Below are 18,345 nucleotides of genomic sequence, written 5' to 3' on the forward strand. Positions count from 1 at the left end.
GGGACCAAGGAAACAGGAAGAAAAGCATCAGGTAGAAAAGAAAAAGTATGGAGGAAAGAGTGTGTCTGGAGAATGAGAGTTGCCAGTTCAAGAACCCTGTGGCCAAGAGCTCCACGCTCAGGGGCTCTTAAGGGACAGACGACCTCATCAGACACACTCGTGAACACATACATGTGCACTCACACACATACATATGCACACACATGCTCACACACACACACACATACACCACACTCCTCTGTGGATTAGCTATTGTCCAGGGGAGCAGAGGGGGTTTGGAGAGTGGAGGGGAGCTGGTTTGCAGTGGTGGCCGAAGCCCATCCAAAAAACAATCATGAATGTGCCTTGTAAGGGCCTAGTGCTGCTCTCCAGTCTCTCCTGTAAGGGATGAGGCTAGAACAGGTAGAGACTTCACCAGCTCCCAACTCACTGGGGACCCCAGCAGGAGAGGAGGCTTCAGCCCCAACCAACCTGTCCTGGTAGTAGTCTTGGGAGAGAGACAGACCTGGTACATCAAGTTGGGTTCATCCACTCTCCTACTTAAGAGAGGAAAAAGGTGGGGGCAGTGCCTTGGCCCCAAGAGGGGACAGCTAGCCCAGGTCTTTTTACACTACAGAGGATAGGGCTGAGCCTACAGCGGGTCACAGGAAATGTTCAGTGCCCTTCTGTGCATCTTTGTCACACTTGAATCTAGGTAACCCAATGGATGGAAGGCTAGACTTGGAGTCAAGAAGATTTGAGTTCAAATCTTGCCTCAGACACTTACTAGCTGTATAACCCTGGGCAAGTCACTTACTTTCTCTCAGCCTCAATCCCCTCATCTGTAAAATGCAGATAACAATAGCATCTCCCACAACATGGTTGTTGTGGGAATCACCTGAGATATACGTAAAATGCTTTGCAAATCTTAACGCACTATGGAAATAGGATATGCTGGTAAATGTTTAACAAGTTTAATCTGCATTATTAATATTTCTCTCCATCACATAAGTCTGAACAAAGCAATAAATCAAGACCTGATTTGCAGTGTTTGTCAGTTCCCTGGGTCTAAGCGCTACCGCTGAAAATGTAACCATCAGAAGCCTGTAGGAGCTGGCTCCAGAACAGTCCTGGCTTATTATTACCTCAGGGCCTTCCAACTATACAGACCTTTGCTCTTCGTGACTGCCCTCACTCCAAAATTAAATTGTTTCTGTTCTGGCCAGAAACTCTGAGGGCCTCCCCCTTCCAGACTGATTCTTTTGGGAAGTCAAACTAGGCCATCTTTTGCCTCAATTCTAACCTAGCCTTTAATCACTTAATGGGTGTTGCCTCAGACAAACTGACACCTGGGAAAGACCTTAGCTTAAAAAGACCAGGGTCTCCCACTGATTCCGGGGCCATCTGACCAGTTTTGCCACTGGACCCAGATGGTTCTGGAGGAGAGACTGAGGCTGCAGACTTTGTACAGCTCTGCCTCACTTAAATCCAATTCAATAACAACAACTCCACAATCCCACTAACGCTCACCTGTTCCCTCTCTGAAACAAGGTCTTTCAGCACCTCTGGCCCAGCTTTCCACAGTGCTGGCTGCAGTTACAGATGAGCTACTCTGGAAAATTAGCTTTAGATTTCCTGAGGACGTTTCCTTCTCTAAAAGTTCCTCAAAATCAGAGAGCATTTTCTTCCCTTGGTCCTTTATCTGAGGAATGTTAGAACAGAAGAATTGGTTGGAAGGAAGGGAACAAGCATATTAAACACCTACTAGGTGCCAGGGACTATGCTAAACACTTTAAATATTATCTTATTTGACCCTCACAACAACCCTGGAGCTAGATGCTGTTATTATCTCCCATTTTACAGTTGAGGAAACTGAGGCTAAGTGGCTAGTCCAAGATCACCCCGCTAGTATCTAAAGCTGGATTTGAACTCAGGTCTTCCTGACTTGAGGCCCAAAGCTCTCTCCACTGTGCCCCCAGGTGCCTCAGTGCTATCAGCCTCTCAGCCCATAACTGAGGGAGGCCATCAAAGCACAGCTTGGACTTTGAGGCACAGAGGTCCCTTTTGTGTGTGACAGTGTTTCTGGCTCATACCACCCGGTGGCACAACATCCTTGTCCCAAAATCCAGGCTCCATCCAAAACCCTCTGGTGATAATGATCATGTTAGCTCACATTATAGGATGTTTCAAGGTCTGCAAGTGTTTTATGTATGTGATATGCATGTATATACAAACATATGTATATGTGTGTGTAGGATCTCATTTAATCCTCACAAGTGTGTGAGGTGGGTTTTACTGTTATCCTCATTCTACAGATGAAGAAACTGAGGCTCTTAGAAGTTATGTCTTGTAAATGTCAGTGCCTGAGGCAGTATTTGAATTCAGGTCTTCCTGCTTTGAAGTCCAAAGCTCTCTCTCCACTATATTCTGCCCACAACTTCAGGAATCCACTTTTCCATTCCATTTTTGGACAGCTCTTCACTGTTAGGAAGTTTTGTTCTTAAACGGAGCTGACATCTGCCTTTGCCAATCACCTCCCAACCCTGACTTTTGGGCAGGAAAAAACATTATCTCCCAAGGGAGAGCCCAACCCTTTCAATCTGAACATGTCCACATCCTTCAACTGATCCTCTGAGGGAGGAAAGCCTTCAGCCTGCTCCCCATTCTAGCTTCTCGCCCTTAGATGTGTTCCAGTTCTTCCATATCTGTCCTAGAAAGTGACACTTCACTACTGAAGGGGACACAATCCCCTAGAGATGATCTGCCAAGCTCCTCTTATTCTGGACACCACTGACTGCACCCTTTTCAGCTGCCATGTCACACTGTTGACTCATTGATCTTGTCCACTAAAATCTCCAGATTCTTTCCGTAGGAGTTCTTGTCTGGTCATACATCCTATATTTGTGCAATTGATGGTTTCTGAACCTAGCTGTGGTACTTGACATTCATCTTCATTACACTTCATTCTATAATACTTAATTGGACAGCAACAACATGTACACAGAAAAGTAAATACCATATATGTATAAAATAAAGTCATTTGGGGAGGGGGAGTATTAATAACTAGGGGAGTCAGGAAAGGCTTCTTACAGAAAATAACACTCTATCAGAATCTTGAAGGGAGCTAGGGATTCCTAAGGGCAAAAATAAAGAGAGAGAGCACGTACCAGGCCTCAGGGATAGTCTGTGAGAAGAGGCAAATGCAGGAAATGGACTGTTGCAAAGGGCTCCTTTAGAAGGAATATGGAGTATATGACTGGGAACAGTGTAATGTGAGTTTGGAAAGATAGGTTTGAGTCAGATTTTTTTTTCAATAATTAATTAATTAATTTTTAGTTTGCAACATTCACTTCCATAAGATTTTGAGTTTTAAATTTTCTCCTCTTTCTCTTCCCCCCCTCCCCAAGACGGCATGCAATCTGATATAGGCTCTACTTAAACATTCACATTGAGCATATTTTCACATTAGCCATGATGTAAAGAAGTATTAGAACTAATGGGAGGAATCATGAGAAAGAAGAAACAAAACAAAACAACAAAAGAAAAGGAAAGCAAATAGTCTGCTTCCATCTGCATTCAGACTCCATAGATCTTTCTCTAGATATAGATAGCATTTTTCATCGTGAGTCTTTTGGAGTTGTCTTAGATCCTTGCATTGCTAAGAAGAGCTAAGTCTATCAAAGTCAGTCATTGCACAGTGTGGCTGTTACTGTATACAATGTTCTCCTGGATCTGCTCATTTCACTCAGCATCAGTTCACATAAGTCTTTCCAGGTTTTTCTGAAGTCCGCCAGCTCATCATTTCTTATAGCACAATACTATTCCGTTACATTTATATACCACAACTTGTTCTGCCATTCCCCAGTTGATGGGCATCCCCTCAATTTCCAATTCTTTGCCACCACAAAAAGAGCTGCTATAAATATTTTTGTACATGTGAGTCCTTTTCCATTTTTATGCTCTCTTTGGGATACAGCCCTAGAAGTGGTATTGCTGGGTCAAAGGGTATGCAGTTTTATAGCCCTTTGGGCATAGTTCCAAATTGCTCTCCAGAATGGTTGGATCAGTTCACAACTCCACTAATAATGCATTCGTGTTCCAATTCTCCCACATCTTCTCCAACATTTATGATTTTCCTGTTTTGTCATGTTGGTCAATCTGATAGGTGTGATGTGGTACCTCAGAGTTGTTTTGATTTGCATTTCTCTAATCAATAGTGATTTAGAGCTTTCATATGACTATAGATAGTTTTAATTTCTTCCTCTGAAAACTGCCTGTTCATATCCTTTGACCATTTATCAATTGGGGAATGACTTATATTCTTATAAATTTGACTCAGTTCTTTATATATTTGAGAAATGAGGCCTTTATCAGAGACACTGGCTGTAAATTGTTCTCTAGCTTTCTGCTTCCCTTCCAATCTTGATTACATTGGCTTTGTTTGTGCAAAAATTTTTCAATTTAATATAATCAAAGTCATCCATTTTGCATTTCATAATGTTCTCTATCTCATTTGGTCATAAATTCTTCCCTTCTCCATAGATCTGATAGGTAACCTATTCCTTGCTCTCCTAGTTTGCTTATAGTATCAGTCTTTATATCTAAATCATATATCTACTTTGACTTTATCTTGTTATAGGGTGTAAGATGTTGGTCTATGCCTAGTTTCTGTCATACTGTTTTCCAGTTTTCCCAGCAGTTTTTGTTAAATAGTGAGTTCTTCTCCCAGAAGCTGGAGTCTTTGGGTTTATCAAACAGTAGATTACGATAGTGATTGACTGTTGTGTCTTGCATATTTAACCTATTCCACTGACCCACCACTCTATTTCTTAGCCAATACCAAGTAGTTTTGATGATTGCTGCTTTATAATATAATTTAAGATCTGGTACAGCTAGTCCACCTTCCCTTTCATTTCTTTTCATTAGTTCCCTTCATATTCTGGACCTTTTGTTCTTCCAAATGAATTTTGTTATTGTTTTTTCTAGCTCTATAAAATAATTTTTGGTAGTTTGATTGGTATGGCACTGAATAAGTAAATTAACTTAGGTAGAATTGTCATTTTTATTACATTAGCTCAGCCTACCTATGAGCAGCTGATATTTTTCCAATTATTTAGATCTGACTTTATTTGTGTGAAACATGTTTTGTAATTGTGTTCATATAGTTCCTGAGTTTGTTTTGGCAGGTATACTCCTAAATATTTCATAATGTCTACAGTAACTTTAAATGGAATTTCTCTTTATATCTCTTGTTGTTGGGCTTTGTTAGTAATACATAGAAATGCCAATGATTTGTGTGGGTTTATTCATGGAGTCAGATTTTGAAAGGCTTTAAGTTATAAACAGAGGAGTTTCTATTTTAACCAGAAGCAAGGAGGGACGCTGATAGCTCTAGAACAGGAGAGTGCTGTGACCAGACCTATGCTTTAGGTCTATCAGTTTGGAAGTTGTGTAGAAGCAGACCGGAGCAGGGAGTCGAATTTGGGAATCAGGAGGCAGGAGGTGATCAGAGCCTGAACTGGGGCAGTGGTGTGAGGGAAGAGAAGGCATACTATAGAGATGGAATTGACAAGACTGGGCAACACACTGGTGATGGAGGTGATTCAGGTTACTGAATGCCAGTGGTGCCAGCCATGTCAATAAGAAAGGGGCCTGTCACAGTCTTTGATCAGACCCCAGCCATATATGGGAGTTTTGAAAAGCAAGGCACTCAAGACAAGAGGGCTAGCTGGAGTCTGAATGCAGATCGAAGCATACCATTTTCTCTTTTATTTGTTTGTTTTTTTCTTTCTCGTGGTTTTCCCCCTTTGTTCTGATTCTTCTTTCACAACATGACGAATGTGGAAATATGTTTAATATGATTATACATGTATAGCCTATATCAGATTGCACGCTGTTTTGGGGGAGGGAAGGGAAGGGAAGGGGAGAAATGTAGAATCCAAAATCTTATACAAGTAAATGTTGAAAACTGAAAATTAATTAATTAATCTAAAAAAATTAAAATTAAAAAAGAAAAGAGTTCAAGAGAACAAAGATTAAAAAAAAGAGAGAGAGAAGAGGGCTGGAGCCGAGGCCGTTGGGAGGGTCGGGAAAGAGAGGAGCCGGAGGCTGTAGCACCTGCAGCAGCGGGAGGGACGTGCAGAGAAAGCAGGTCTAAACTCTGGCCCCCACCACTGCCCACCGTACCTCCCCCTGCCCCCCATCCTACCTTCCTCTGCCTCCCATCCTACCTCCCCCCCGCCCCCGCCCCCCACCTTACCTCCATCCCCCGCCCCCCTCACCCTACCTCCCTTCCCCCAGCCCCTAGGCTGATGAAGCTGGTGACGTACTTCTACCCTTCCTTTCTCCTCCGTTTTCTCTGTACCCGCAAATGGCGGGAATTTTACTCCCCAATTCCTATTTCTTTTAAGTCTATTATAATCTCTACCTTGTTTCTGTGAAAATGCTTCTTCCTCATTTTAAAAGCAATCGTTGTCAAGGTGTACTGTGTGTCCTCCTATATCCACAGACATGAGAAAAAGTGAAATGACGAAAGTGAAAATACCACAGACTCTCTGGCCGCCAGTCAGGGATTAACTCGGGGTCTCCAGGCTGCGACGATTTTATTAATGAACTTTGATCTTTATGTAAGCCCTCTAACCAAGCAAAGAATGGACTAGGAGGGCTTTTTCTTTTTGCCCCTCAGCTAAAAGGAGCTTACTGTTATTTATATCCAGCATGCTCCCTCCCCCAGCCCACCCCATTCTGGCCCCCTGACCAAAGAAGAGGGGGGTGGACGGTAGAAGCCCAGTGGGAGCAGAAAGGTGTAGACCCGGAGGATTCAGCTCCTTCCCCTTTACTCTACAGCAACTGTGGGTTGGTACGGATAGTACGCATATACGAAAAGTGTATGAAATAATTTGGGCTGGGAGTGGGCAGGGCGGGGCAGTAAGGAAAGGCTTCATGTAGAAGGTAGCATTGGAGGTGAGCTTTGAAGGCATCAAAGGTAAGGAGACAGCGAATGAGATGGGCACAGCCTACACAGAGGCACAGGGACAGGAGACAGTGTCTGTCATGTGTGAGGAACAGCAAGGTTAGCCTGGACCAGAGAGTTCAGAAAGGGGACAAATGTATAACAAGACTGCAAAGGTAGTTTGGGAGCCAGATTACAAACTGTTTCAAAGCCAAACAGAGCAGTTTATATTTGATCTTGAAAGTTATAGGGAGCCACTGACATTCAATGAGTAGGGGAATGACTTGGTCAAAACTGTGGTTTAGCAAAATCATTTTGTGTGGAAGCTGGATTGGAGTGGGAAGTGACTTGAGGTAGGGAGAACAATGTCATAGTCCATGTTGAGAAGTGATGAGGGGCCAACCTAGGCTGGTAGCTGTACAAATAAAGAGAAAGAAGGGGAATGGATGTCAAAGAGGTTGTAAAGGTAGAAATGACAAAATTGGCATTTTTAGGGTCAGGGATGTAGGTCAAGATTGCAGACTTGGGTGACTGGAAGGATAATGGCGCTCCCTCCAGAAATAATGAAGAAAGGAAGAAAGATGGCGAGTTCTGTTTGGGACATAGTGTGTTTGAGATGCCTCTAAGACATCCAGTTTGAAATGTCCAATAGGAAGGTGGAGGTGGGTTACTGTAGCTCAAGAGAGAGACTAGGGTTGGATACATAGATTTGGGAGTCTTCTATATAGAGGTGATTATTAAACCCTTGGGAATCACGTGAGATTGAGAGAGAAAAGAGAGGAGGAAACAGACAGAGCCTTCTAAGTGCCCCCGTCATTACTGGGTATTTTTCGGATGGTGCCCCAGCAAAGGAGACTGAGGAGTGGTCAGATAGGTACAAGCCCAAGAACAGTGTCACAAAAAACCCAGAGAAGAAAGAGTAAAAGATAAGAGTTCCTGTTTGGAGGTATTGAATTAGAGATGCTAATGGGTCATCCAGGTGTAGATGTACAACAGGTGTAGATTGTACAGCGTTGATATAGGATTGGAGCTAAGGATTCAGAAGAGGAGTTTGGGAGACATCTGCATAGAAGGCAGGGCAGAATCCATCCAGAGGCCAGGGCTGGAGGCTAAATGGTAAAAAGCCTGGTGTGTCCTCCTGGTTTGTACTCAGACTTTACAGAGGCCCATCCCATCCCATTTCCAAGCTGTAGACGCAATATCCTTTGAATCTATCCTCAAATAACTACCCTTTATACCATAAACATTTGAGTTGCTCTGCTCAGGATTTTCTCCACCTTGGATGTTACCTGTTTGTTTTTAGTCTGAGACCTTCCCATAGTCTAAACCTGCTCTAGTTTAATGCAATATGTTGGGAGTTTTTCTGTGGCTTCCAATCCCCTTTTTAATGATGCTTCAATCTAGTAACAACACACAGTGAAGTCCTTTTCGTGAACCTTTAAGTTGAGTTCATATATTCTTTGGGGCCTCCTTAGCATGGAAAACTAGGAAACAAGGAAAACAAGCTCTAGGGCCTAGGCCTGGGGATGAGAGAGAAGTAAGGGGGAGGCCTGAGATAGCAAAGAAAATAGACTGTCAAGAGAAGACTGGAGGGTTTGTGAAGGGTCTCCCTTCCCTGCTGACAGGCTGGCTCTGTTTAGCCTAATTGGACAGCTGCAGCTCCTTCTTGGCCCAAATCACATGTAATTTAACCTCCTGACAAGGCTCTGGTGTGGAGGGAAAGGGAAGATGCAGCCTGGGTACTGTGGGGAAGGAAGATGGGCAGGAATCTGGGTCATGCCGGACTAACCTCATTTCCTTTTTTGACAGGATTACTTAACTAGGAGATGAAGGGAATGCACTGGATATAGTTTATCTGGATTTTTAGCAAAGCTTCCAATAAAGTATTTCAATATTTTTGTGGATCAGATAGAGAGACAGGCACTAGACAATCACACAATTCAATGGCTTCAGAACAGGTTGGATAGCCAGTCTCAGACTTATTAATGGTTCAATGTCATAGTGGCAGAAGAGGCAGTGGAGCACCCCAGGGATCTGTGCTTGGCTTCATTTAACATTTTAATCATTAATTTGGATAAAGGGATAGATGGCATGCTCATAAAATTTGTAGATGACACAAAGCTTGGCTAACACACTGGACAATAGAGTCTCAAATGCACGTTGCAAAAAGGAAAATTTAGTCTTGATGTAAAGTCTTCCATTTAAGTACCCCCCCCCCCTTAAAAATCATCTTAACAGGTACAAGATGGAATGGGGTGGCTTGGTGAAATAGGAGTTGTTCTTTAAACGATCAGGGGATCTCAGTAGACTTCAAGCAGTCAATGAGTCAGCAGTGTGTTGGGTCCCGTGAAGGAGGCACACTATACAGGGCCAGGGTGCTGAAGATCCCAGGGGCCTCTGCCCTGGTCAGGCTGCAGCCGGAATGGTGTGTTCGGTTGTGGGCGCCGGGGTTTAAGAAGGACGTTGATAAGTTGGAAAATGTTCAGAGGAGGGCAGCCAGGATAGGAAAGGGCCTCAACTTCTTGTCACAGGAAGACCAGCCTGGAAAAGGCAATATGGGGGGAGGGAGAAGGAGAAGACGGGAGAGCTGCCTCTGAGTATTTGACTGGCTGCCACTAAGAAGGGGGAACCAACAGCATCGGGTGGAAATTACAAAGTGAGAGATACAGACTTGATGTCAGGGACAGCTTCCTAATGCGTGGATCTGGGCAAAAGTGAAACAAGCTGCCCCCAGGGGTCATGGGTTTGGCCTCCTTGGAGTTCTTTCAGCCAGAGGCTGGATGATAGTCAGGATTCCTTCCAGGCTGGAGTTGGACCAGATGGCTGCTAAGGTCCCTTCTAACTCCCAATTCTGTGATTCTCTGAAATTCTTAACTAAAATCTAGGTAAGCCCACTTTACAGACTGCTGCATAGAGATCAGATGATAAGACAGGCCACATAGCTACTGAATGGTCAGACCTCATCCTGGCCTAGGCTGAGATTGAGCATTTGTTATAAATAGTCCAGAGAGTGGGTCATTCGCTTCAAGGAATATTTATTGAGTATCTAAGACATGCATTGTAATATGTACTAGGCACAGAAGAAGTAGAAGACACATTTCTCTTGATCTGTGGATGGGGGCAAGATGACCGATGAGGTAGCAGGGTTCGGTGGAAAGACCTCTGGACTTGGAGTTTGAGGACCTGGGTTCAGATTCTGCCTCTGCTACTTACTACCTATGGGGCCTTAAGTTCTATAGCCCTCCATTTCCTTGTTTATAAAAACAAGGGGGATTAGACTAGATGAACTTCAAGGTCCTGTCCAGCTCTGAATTGATGATCTTTTAACTGCATTTTATTTCTTCCTCTTCTACAATTTGTTTCTTCTCCTAATTTTGCTTATATCTATGCATGGATTTCACTTAAACCAAAAGGAAATGTGATTAGAGACCAGATTTCTTCTATAGAATAAATAGATAAATCTTGTCTGCAGTGTTCCTTTAACCTAGCAATCTAATAACTCATTAATGGATAAGCCATTTAAGTGGAGACTGCACTAGGAATTTTGGGACATCCTGTATGAAGAAGGAATGTTAATTTGGCCTGACCAGATAAAGCTGTGCTCACTCTCTGTGATCACCATTTCTTCTTCTAGATGTTTACTAACTACTCCTTTAATAATATGGTCTACAATTTTATCAAATCAAAACCAAGTTCATTGACCTGAAGTTTGCAGACTGATTCAATTTGCTTTTTATTTTTTAATTAATTTTTGATTTATCAACAATCACTTCCATCAGCTTTTGAGTTTAAAATTTTTCTTCCCCTCCCTCCCTACCACCCTCTCCAAGATGGTGCACAATCTGATATAGGCTATACATATACATTCCTATTAAACATATTTTCACATTAGTGATGTTGTAAGTAAGATCGATTCCCTTTTTAAAAAATCGACCTGCATGCATTCTTTATGTATTATTTGGCAGGCAACGTGGCACAGAGGTTACAGAGTCGTTCTCAAAAACGGGAAGACCTGGGTTCCAGTCTCCCTTCTTACACTATGTGACCTTGGATTAAGTCCTTAGCCTCAGTGTTCTAGGCAATTCTTTAAGCTACAAAGGTCAGGAACCTGCATTAGTGGAGGGAGTTTCCTCACTTTAAAGTTCCTTATACCAGTGAAATCCAGGTTCAGTCCCTATCCTTATCCCTCTATGCTAGGCCCTGGTTTTTGTAGGTAAGGATATTTGTCCTTCTCTAACCCTACAGTGCTGCTCCCACTCCCCACAGTTTATGTATGATCATGGCCATCGGCTTATCAATCCTATTTGCCAATCATTCTAGAGCCAGAGGGGAATGGGGTGAAAAGCATGGTTGTAGGGGTAGCTAAGTGGTACAGTGAGTAGAGTGCCAGGAAGTTCCTGGAGTTAGGAAGACCCGAGTTCAAATTCAGCCTCAGAACTTGACAGCTGTGTGACCATGGGCATGTCACTCAGCCTCTGCTCTGCCTCAGTTTCCTCATTTGTAAAATGGAAATAATAATAATAGCACCCACTCCCCAGGGCTGTTGTGAGGCTCAGATAAGATAACAATCGTAAAACATTTGGCACAGCACCTAGCACGTAATAGGTGTTAAATAAATGTTATCATTATTATCACTCTCTCCTCTTGTTCTCTCTCTCTGTCTCTCCTCTCTCACACACTGCTGTCTCTGTGTGTCTCTATCTCTCTCCTCTCCTACCCTCCCCCAGGTTGTAAATATGGCTAAGGAGTCAGAAGTGCCCTATAAAAATGGGGGTGGGAGCTGGGGCGAGCTCAGCTGCTGTGACCTGAGTCACCCAGTGAGTAGAGGAGGCCAGAAATCATCTCAGCGCTAACCTTCTGTGCCTCAGGGAGGTGCCTTCATTACCTCCTTCACTCCCCATTTCTCACAAGCTTCCTTTTGAAAGTCTTCTCATCATGGGGGCCAGTCTCTTAGCAAGCGCTTAAACAATGCCCAGGTACAGACCCACAGTGGCCCGGGGAGCCTCCTGCTGGAATCTGGCAAATTCTATCCACCTGCTACTCAGTTCGCCCTCTTTACCGCCCCAGGAGTCACTGAATATAAGCATCTCCAGCAGCTAAGGAAATCATCTGTTTCTCTAGAAGCTTTCTGACCTTCAAACAGAAGGATGGAGGTTGGGGAAAAGATTGCTGCCTCAAAAGAAGGGTATGGGAGGTGGCAGATCTAGACTCGATGGTGCTAGAGACAGGGACGGAATCACAGCAACACCAGCCGTGGCCGAGGGGAGAAGGGAGACCAGGGAATGAGTCCCGGAGCCGCGTCCCACGGGTCCTGACTGCCCAGGCTCCCCAGACCCTTGAGTTCCTGTGGGAATCTTGAAGAATCCCAGTTCTTCAGCAGGACCTGGAATGGCCTTGTCAGATTATAAAGATTCCTACTCTATGTGGGTTGTATGAGATGCTGTGACACCTCTTTTAGCTACAAATATCACTCTATTCCCTGACAGTGAGGGTATCTCCTCACCTGTGGGGTTCAGCCTGCAGCCAAAGGGGAAATTGCTCTGGGCTGGGTGTGAGAAGAGAAGCAGAAGGGGGAAGGGAACAAGCATTTATTAAGTACCTACTACGGGCCCAGCACTGTACCAATATTATCTCACTGGAGACTCACGATAACCCTAAGCAGAAGATGGTGTTATTAGGCCCATTTTACAGAGGTGAAAAATGAAGTTAAGTGACTTGTCCAGGGTCACAAAGCTTGGAAGGGTCAGGGGCTAGACTGGATCTCAAGTTTAAATTCCTGACCCCAGGCTCACGCTCTATGTACCACAACCTAGAGGCCCGAAAGCTTAGCACTCCACAGCAGGTAAAGGGGTTCAGCATGGGAGAAGGGCCCAGGATTTTCCCCGCCCTGGGGGGTGGGGATGGATTGTATATGTGTGTGAGGGTGCTGGCCCCCAGGGCAGGCCAGGGGATGGGAGGGGACAGCCTGTCTGTTCTCTTTGGCAGCTCCTCTAAGATGGCCTTGGGGGAGTCCATGCTGTCCAGCCTCCTCCCCATCCTGAGCCTCCTGCTGCTCAGGGGCCAGGGCTGCCCCACCGCCTGTCGCTGCTACAGTATGACTGTGGAGTGCGGCTCGCTGAGCCTACAGAAGGTCCCGCCGGGGATTCCCCCCATCACCCAGGTACAGGACTGGAGCTCCAGAGCCTCCTCTCCCCAGGGAAGGGCTAGGCTGGGCTGGGCCAGACCGGACCCAGAGATCTCTGGGGAATAAGTGGGACCCAGCCGGGAAATACCCCGGGGCAATAACTCCCATTCCCACAGGACTATTGGAAAGTGCTTTCCTCACAACAGTCCTGTGAGCTGTATCATGCAGAAATTATCCTCCTTTCACTGATGAGGTCTGAAGCCTGTGGCCCAGAGCGTCACACTGAATGACTGCCACCCTTCCCCATTCCCAGCCTGAGCAGGGCTCCCACACGTGACTCTGGTGTGTGCGTGTGTGTGTGTGTCCTCCCCAGACGGTGTTCCTGCAGGACAACAGCATTACTCAGATTCACCAGGCAGACCTGGCCCCACTCTCAGGCCTGCAGTACCTCTACATGCAGAACAACAGCCTGTGGGCCTTGGAGCCAGGTGCCTTCCTCCACCAACAGCAACTACTGGAGTTGGCCCTTAATCGCAACCGCATCCACCTGCTCAACAGCAGCCTCTTCAAGGGCCTGGACCACCTGCGGGTGCTCTACCTGGCCGGGAACCAGATCACACGGCTCCTCGACTTCACCTTCTGCCATCTGACGGTGAGCATCCTGTGGTTTTCCAGCCAGGCCCCACTCTGCCAAAGGCCTGAGGCCTGCCCCGTTCCCATCCTCCCGGCCACCCATCATCCCTGCCCATCTAGAGGGCAGCAGTGAGGCAGAGCAGCCTCTGCAGGTGCCCAACCCAGCTTGGAAGAGGATGGCATGAGGGGGAGGGCTTTGGGGATGCCGTGAGCCACTGCTCCAACCAGAGCCAGAGGAATTCAACTCCATCCATTTCTACACAGCTTTATTAAGTGCCCACTGATTTCTAAAGGAGATCCAGAGTCAAAATAAGACAGTGTCTCCACCCTCATGGGACTCATGGTCTAATAAGGAAATAAGACTCAGATAAGCGTAATATACATTAGCACAGGAAAAGTAAGCCAGAGAAGCACGAAATAAAGCTCGAGGTCAGGCCTAAGGGCAAAATTGTTATTGACTGAGAAGGAAAGTGGTACTGGAGTTAAGCGGATAAAAAATGAGCAGAAACATAAGAGAGGAGGATGAGGGAGGAAAGAAGCTGGAGACAGCCAGTGCTGGGAGAGCGTGTGGCAAGGCTGGGAAGGGGGGGGTGGTGCCACACAGTGCCTGAGTGCCCTCCCTGTCCAATCCAACAAGCCTGCCGACAAGGGCTGATGGAGCACCAGCCACGGTGGCGCTAGGCAATGGGGACATAAAACGAGAAAAGACCCCGGGCTTCTGGAGGGGATACAACGCATAAACAGATAAATGCTTAACTGTTCACTAGCACTGGGATAGCTCTTTACGTGTGGTTTCACTTCATTCTCATTATAACCCTGGGAGATAGGCTACAACACTAACCCCATTCTACAGACAACAAAACTGAGGATGAGGTCAAATGCCTTGCCAGTATCACCAGTCTGAGGCAGGATTTGAATTCAAGTTTTTGTGCTTGCAGTCTTCTCTACCGAGCTGTGAGAAAGCATTAGGAGGAAGCTTGATTTTTACCTGGTTGGCAGAAGGAGCCCCTGAAGACTAGAGGGTGCTGGGAGGAGATCACTGATGTTCAGGAGCACACAGCTACCTCTGAGGCCATCCTGTCAACCTCCTCACTTTAAAGATTAGGCAACTGAAACCTAGAGAGGTTAAGTAACTTACTCAAGGCCACACTGATCATAATGGCAGTGCCAGGGTTAAAACCACAATCCTCTGACTCCAAACCCTGCTGTCCAAGTCCTCAGAGGGCTTGCAGCCTGTTGACCAGGCCGGCTGACTCAGGCCACACAGTTCTGAGCAGCAAAAAAGGCCCTTCTTAGTCCCCAGATGTGAGAGGGGGGAAACTCCAACTCTTTCCCAAGCGCCCTGACTGCCAGTGACCCCCATGTAGTCTTTGGAAGGAGGAGATGGGGAAGCAATGTGGAGCTGGCAAAGACTATCCATCTCGGGGGTGCTTTCCTTGCTGATCTTCCCTCCTGCCGTGGCCCCTCCCTCCATTTCAGAGACTGCAGGAGCTGCATTTGCAGGAAAACAGTATTGAGCTGCTAGAAGACCAGGCCCTGGCTGGCCTCTCCTCCCTGGCTCTGCTTGACCTCAGCAAGAACCAGCTGAGCACCATCAGCCGGGATGCCCTGGTCCCTCTGGCCAGCCTGCAGGTGCTGCGTCTCACAGGTACCCTATTACAGGCAGGAGGAGCAGAGCTGCAGAGGAGGAGAAAGCAGGGCCCAAGCATCCTCTCTGCCCTTCCTCACACACATCGAGGTCACAAGTCACACCCTGAAGGACCATCACATCACACGCACACACGGAAGGAGTCAAGTCTAAACTGGCTAGTAACTCAGGGGAAAAGTAAGGACAGCTCTCCCAACAGCGCTGGGAAGGAAGTCACTGCAGGTTAGAGAATATTAGATTTGGAGCTGGACCATAGGGCTTAGCCATAAGCTAGTCCAGGCCCCTCTTTTTACAGAGGGAGAAACTAAGCCTTTGGAGTGATATCGCCATGGTTTTGTTTTTTGTTATTTTGCTAGGCAGTGGGATTAGGTGACTTGCCCAGGGTCACACAGCTAGTGAGTGTTATGTGTCTGAGGCCAGATTTGAACTCAGGTCCTCCTGACTGCAGGGCCAGTGCTCTATCCACTGTGCCACCTAGCTGCCCTGATATCTCCATTTTTACCAATGACAAAACCCGGGTTACGTGACTCATCCAACGTTAGGCAGGTAGCGAAGAGCTTAGACTCAAGCCCAGCTTCTCAGACCAGATCCAATGTACCACACTTTTTTGCTGGGGATGTCAGAGCTGGGTCCCCAAAGGGAAACTGAGATTCACCAACCTTTATTGGACTTAAATTACAGCTTTGACACCAAATGTCCCCTGAAGACTAAAAGGATAGTAGGGGCCTGCAGAACTGTCTCTGGTCTACCATGAAAGAACAAATTCATGAATACTCTTTATCCTTTTATAAACAACTGAATTCTCCCATGCTATCTATTCCTTTGCTAAGATGTGACTCAGTCATACATATATACATTGGGATTTCCAAGGAGGGCTCAGCTCAGTCCCCTGACTCCCATCAAGGCCCCAGCAGACCTCGCTGTGATGTGAGCCTCGGCTCTCATGGGCCAGGGTGACTGCCCAGCTCACCTCTGTGCAGACCCAGGCTTTAATTTGGAACCTCCACAGTAAATCCAATCCTCATCCCACAATCAGGCAATCCAGCACTGGGGTGTCCTAGTTCACGTAGGACAGAGAAGGACAATTTATTGAGGACAATATGAGAGAGGGTTTTGTGCAGCCAGGGTGAGTCTAAAGGCAGTCCTAGAGCAGGGAGGGGATTGGGAAAAAGACAGAAGGAAAGAAGAGTATTTCAAGAGGGGGAAAAAGCGAGGACAGTCCCAGAGAGAGTGATGTGGGGGTGGGGTAAGCCTGAAGATGGTCTGGGAGTTGGAGGCAAGGAGTAGGGGAGGGCCCAGGTCTAGCCTGGCTTTGTTGTTTTTGTCAATGGTGAGAGGTTTACACTTGTCTTGGAGGAGGAGGAAGAGGATGGCGATTCAGGAAAAGCTTTGGGGGGGACAGGATATGAATTTGTGGCAGTAAGACACGGGGAGGACCCTGTGTATGTGTGGGGATGTGGGGGTGGGGGAGGCAACTTCACTGACTCCCCTCCTCTCTCTTCAGAGAACCCTTGGCGCTGTGACTGCGCTCTGCACTGGCTCGGGACCTGGATCAAGGAAGGGGGTCAGAGGCTCCTCAGCTCCCTGGACAAGAAGATTGTGTGCTCCGAGCCCCCACGCCTGGCCCACCAGAGCCTCCTGGACATCTCAGGCAACAGCCTTATCTGCATTCCCCCCACAGTGCACGTGGAGCCACTGGAGGTGATGGCCCGGCTTGGGGATGACTTGCGAGTCTCCTGTCAGGCCTCCGGGTACCCCCAGCCTCTGGTCACTTGGAGGAAGGTGGCCCAGTCCCGAATGGGGCTGCCGAGAGCCAGCGTCCGGTTGGTGGGTGGGGCCCCAGGGTTGAGTGAGGAAAGTTTAGGGGAGCACTTGGCCTCAGACACAGGGAGCGGGATGCTTTCCCTCACCAACATCACCATGGCCCATGCTGGAAAATATGAGTGTGAGGCCACCAATCCGGGGGGCAGTACCCGGGTGCCCTTCCACCTGTTTGTGAACCTGTCCCAGCAGCAGCCGCCCCGGCCCCCGGCCCCGGCTTCGGGAGCCGTGAGCCGGGAGCCCCTGTATGAGGCGGGCAGCATGGACTTCCATGCCCTGGGCACGGCCACACAGACGGCCATAGCCGCCGGCATCTCCCTGCTGGCCCTCACGGCCCTGCTCTTGACCATCATGATCTGCAGAAAGCACCGAAAAAGGAAAAAAGCCAAACAGGAGGAGAGCGTCCTGTACGTCAACGACTACTCCGACGGCCCCACAACCTTCGCCCAGCTGGAGGAATACCGGGACGAGCGGGGCCATGAGATGTTCGTCATCAACCGAAACAAGCCCCTCTTCCCCACCTACGAGGATTCCGAGGAGGGGCCGGCCGCTGGCCGCCCGGGCCTGGTCCCCAGCTCCGAGCCCCTCCAAGAGCAGGGTCTCTTATTCCAGCCACAGATTGCCTATGAAATCCACTGCTGAGAACCTGGGCTGGACCGGGGGGGGGGGGGGGCCCAGGGGCGTGCAGAGACCTCGTGTGTGCAGAGACCAGATGGGGCATGCAGAGACCAGACGGGGCGTGCAGAGACCTTGTGTGTGCAGAGACCAGACGGGGCGGGCAGAGACCGTAATGTGGGTGGGGTGCAGAGACAGCGTGTGCAGAGGCCGTGGGATCCCCAGGCTGGGCAGGCTACCCTGGACCCTAGGGACTGACTGCACAGACCTGTAGTTGGGGGAGGAGGGTAGGGACCGCTGGGTGGCCAGCAGCAGACTCTGGCTTATCATAAAAAGAGGCTTCCTGACCAACAAGCAAGCTGAGGCCACGTTCAATAGAGCAATGGGAGCCGCCTAGGGAGGTGCTGGGTTCCCTGGACTAGAAAGGTCTTCGGTAAGGGTCCCTCTCAAAGGAAGCAGCCCCCTCACTGGACTAGATGAGCTCTAAATTGGGGGGACGGGGTGTGATGGGAATAAGTAGTTATCTCGCACCTACTACGTGCCAGGCCTTGTGCCAAGCGCTTTACAAATATT

General features: G+C 47.5%; 1 protein-coding gene across 1 annotated transcript; it reads left to right on the forward strand.

Annotated features, from left to right (window-relative positions):
- The first annotated feature begins 11,471 nt into the window (after nt 1–11,471).
- Nucleotides 11,472–17,799, forward strand: LRRC24 (leucine rich repeat containing 24). The gene is made up of 5 exons (XM_027859888.1): nt 11,472–12,230; nt 12,956–13,091; nt 13,429–13,707; nt 15,168–15,336; nt 16,841–17,799. Exons 1-5 carry the CDS (start codon nt 12,214–12,216, stop codon nt 17,797–17,799), a joined length of 1,560 nt encoding a protein of 519 aa, XP_027715689.1. The 5' UTR covers nt 11,472–12,213.
- The last annotated feature ends 546 nt before the right edge of the window (nt 17,800–18,345 follow it).

This window comes from Vombatus ursinus, unplaced genomic scaffold (assembly GCF_900497805.2).
Source record: "Vombatus ursinus unplaced genomic scaffold, bare-nosed wombat genome assembly UNPS02014173.1, whole genome shotgun sequence".
NCBI classification, from domain to species: domain Eukaryota; kingdom Metazoa; phylum Chordata; class Mammalia; order Diprotodontia; family Vombatidae; genus Vombatus; species Vombatus ursinus.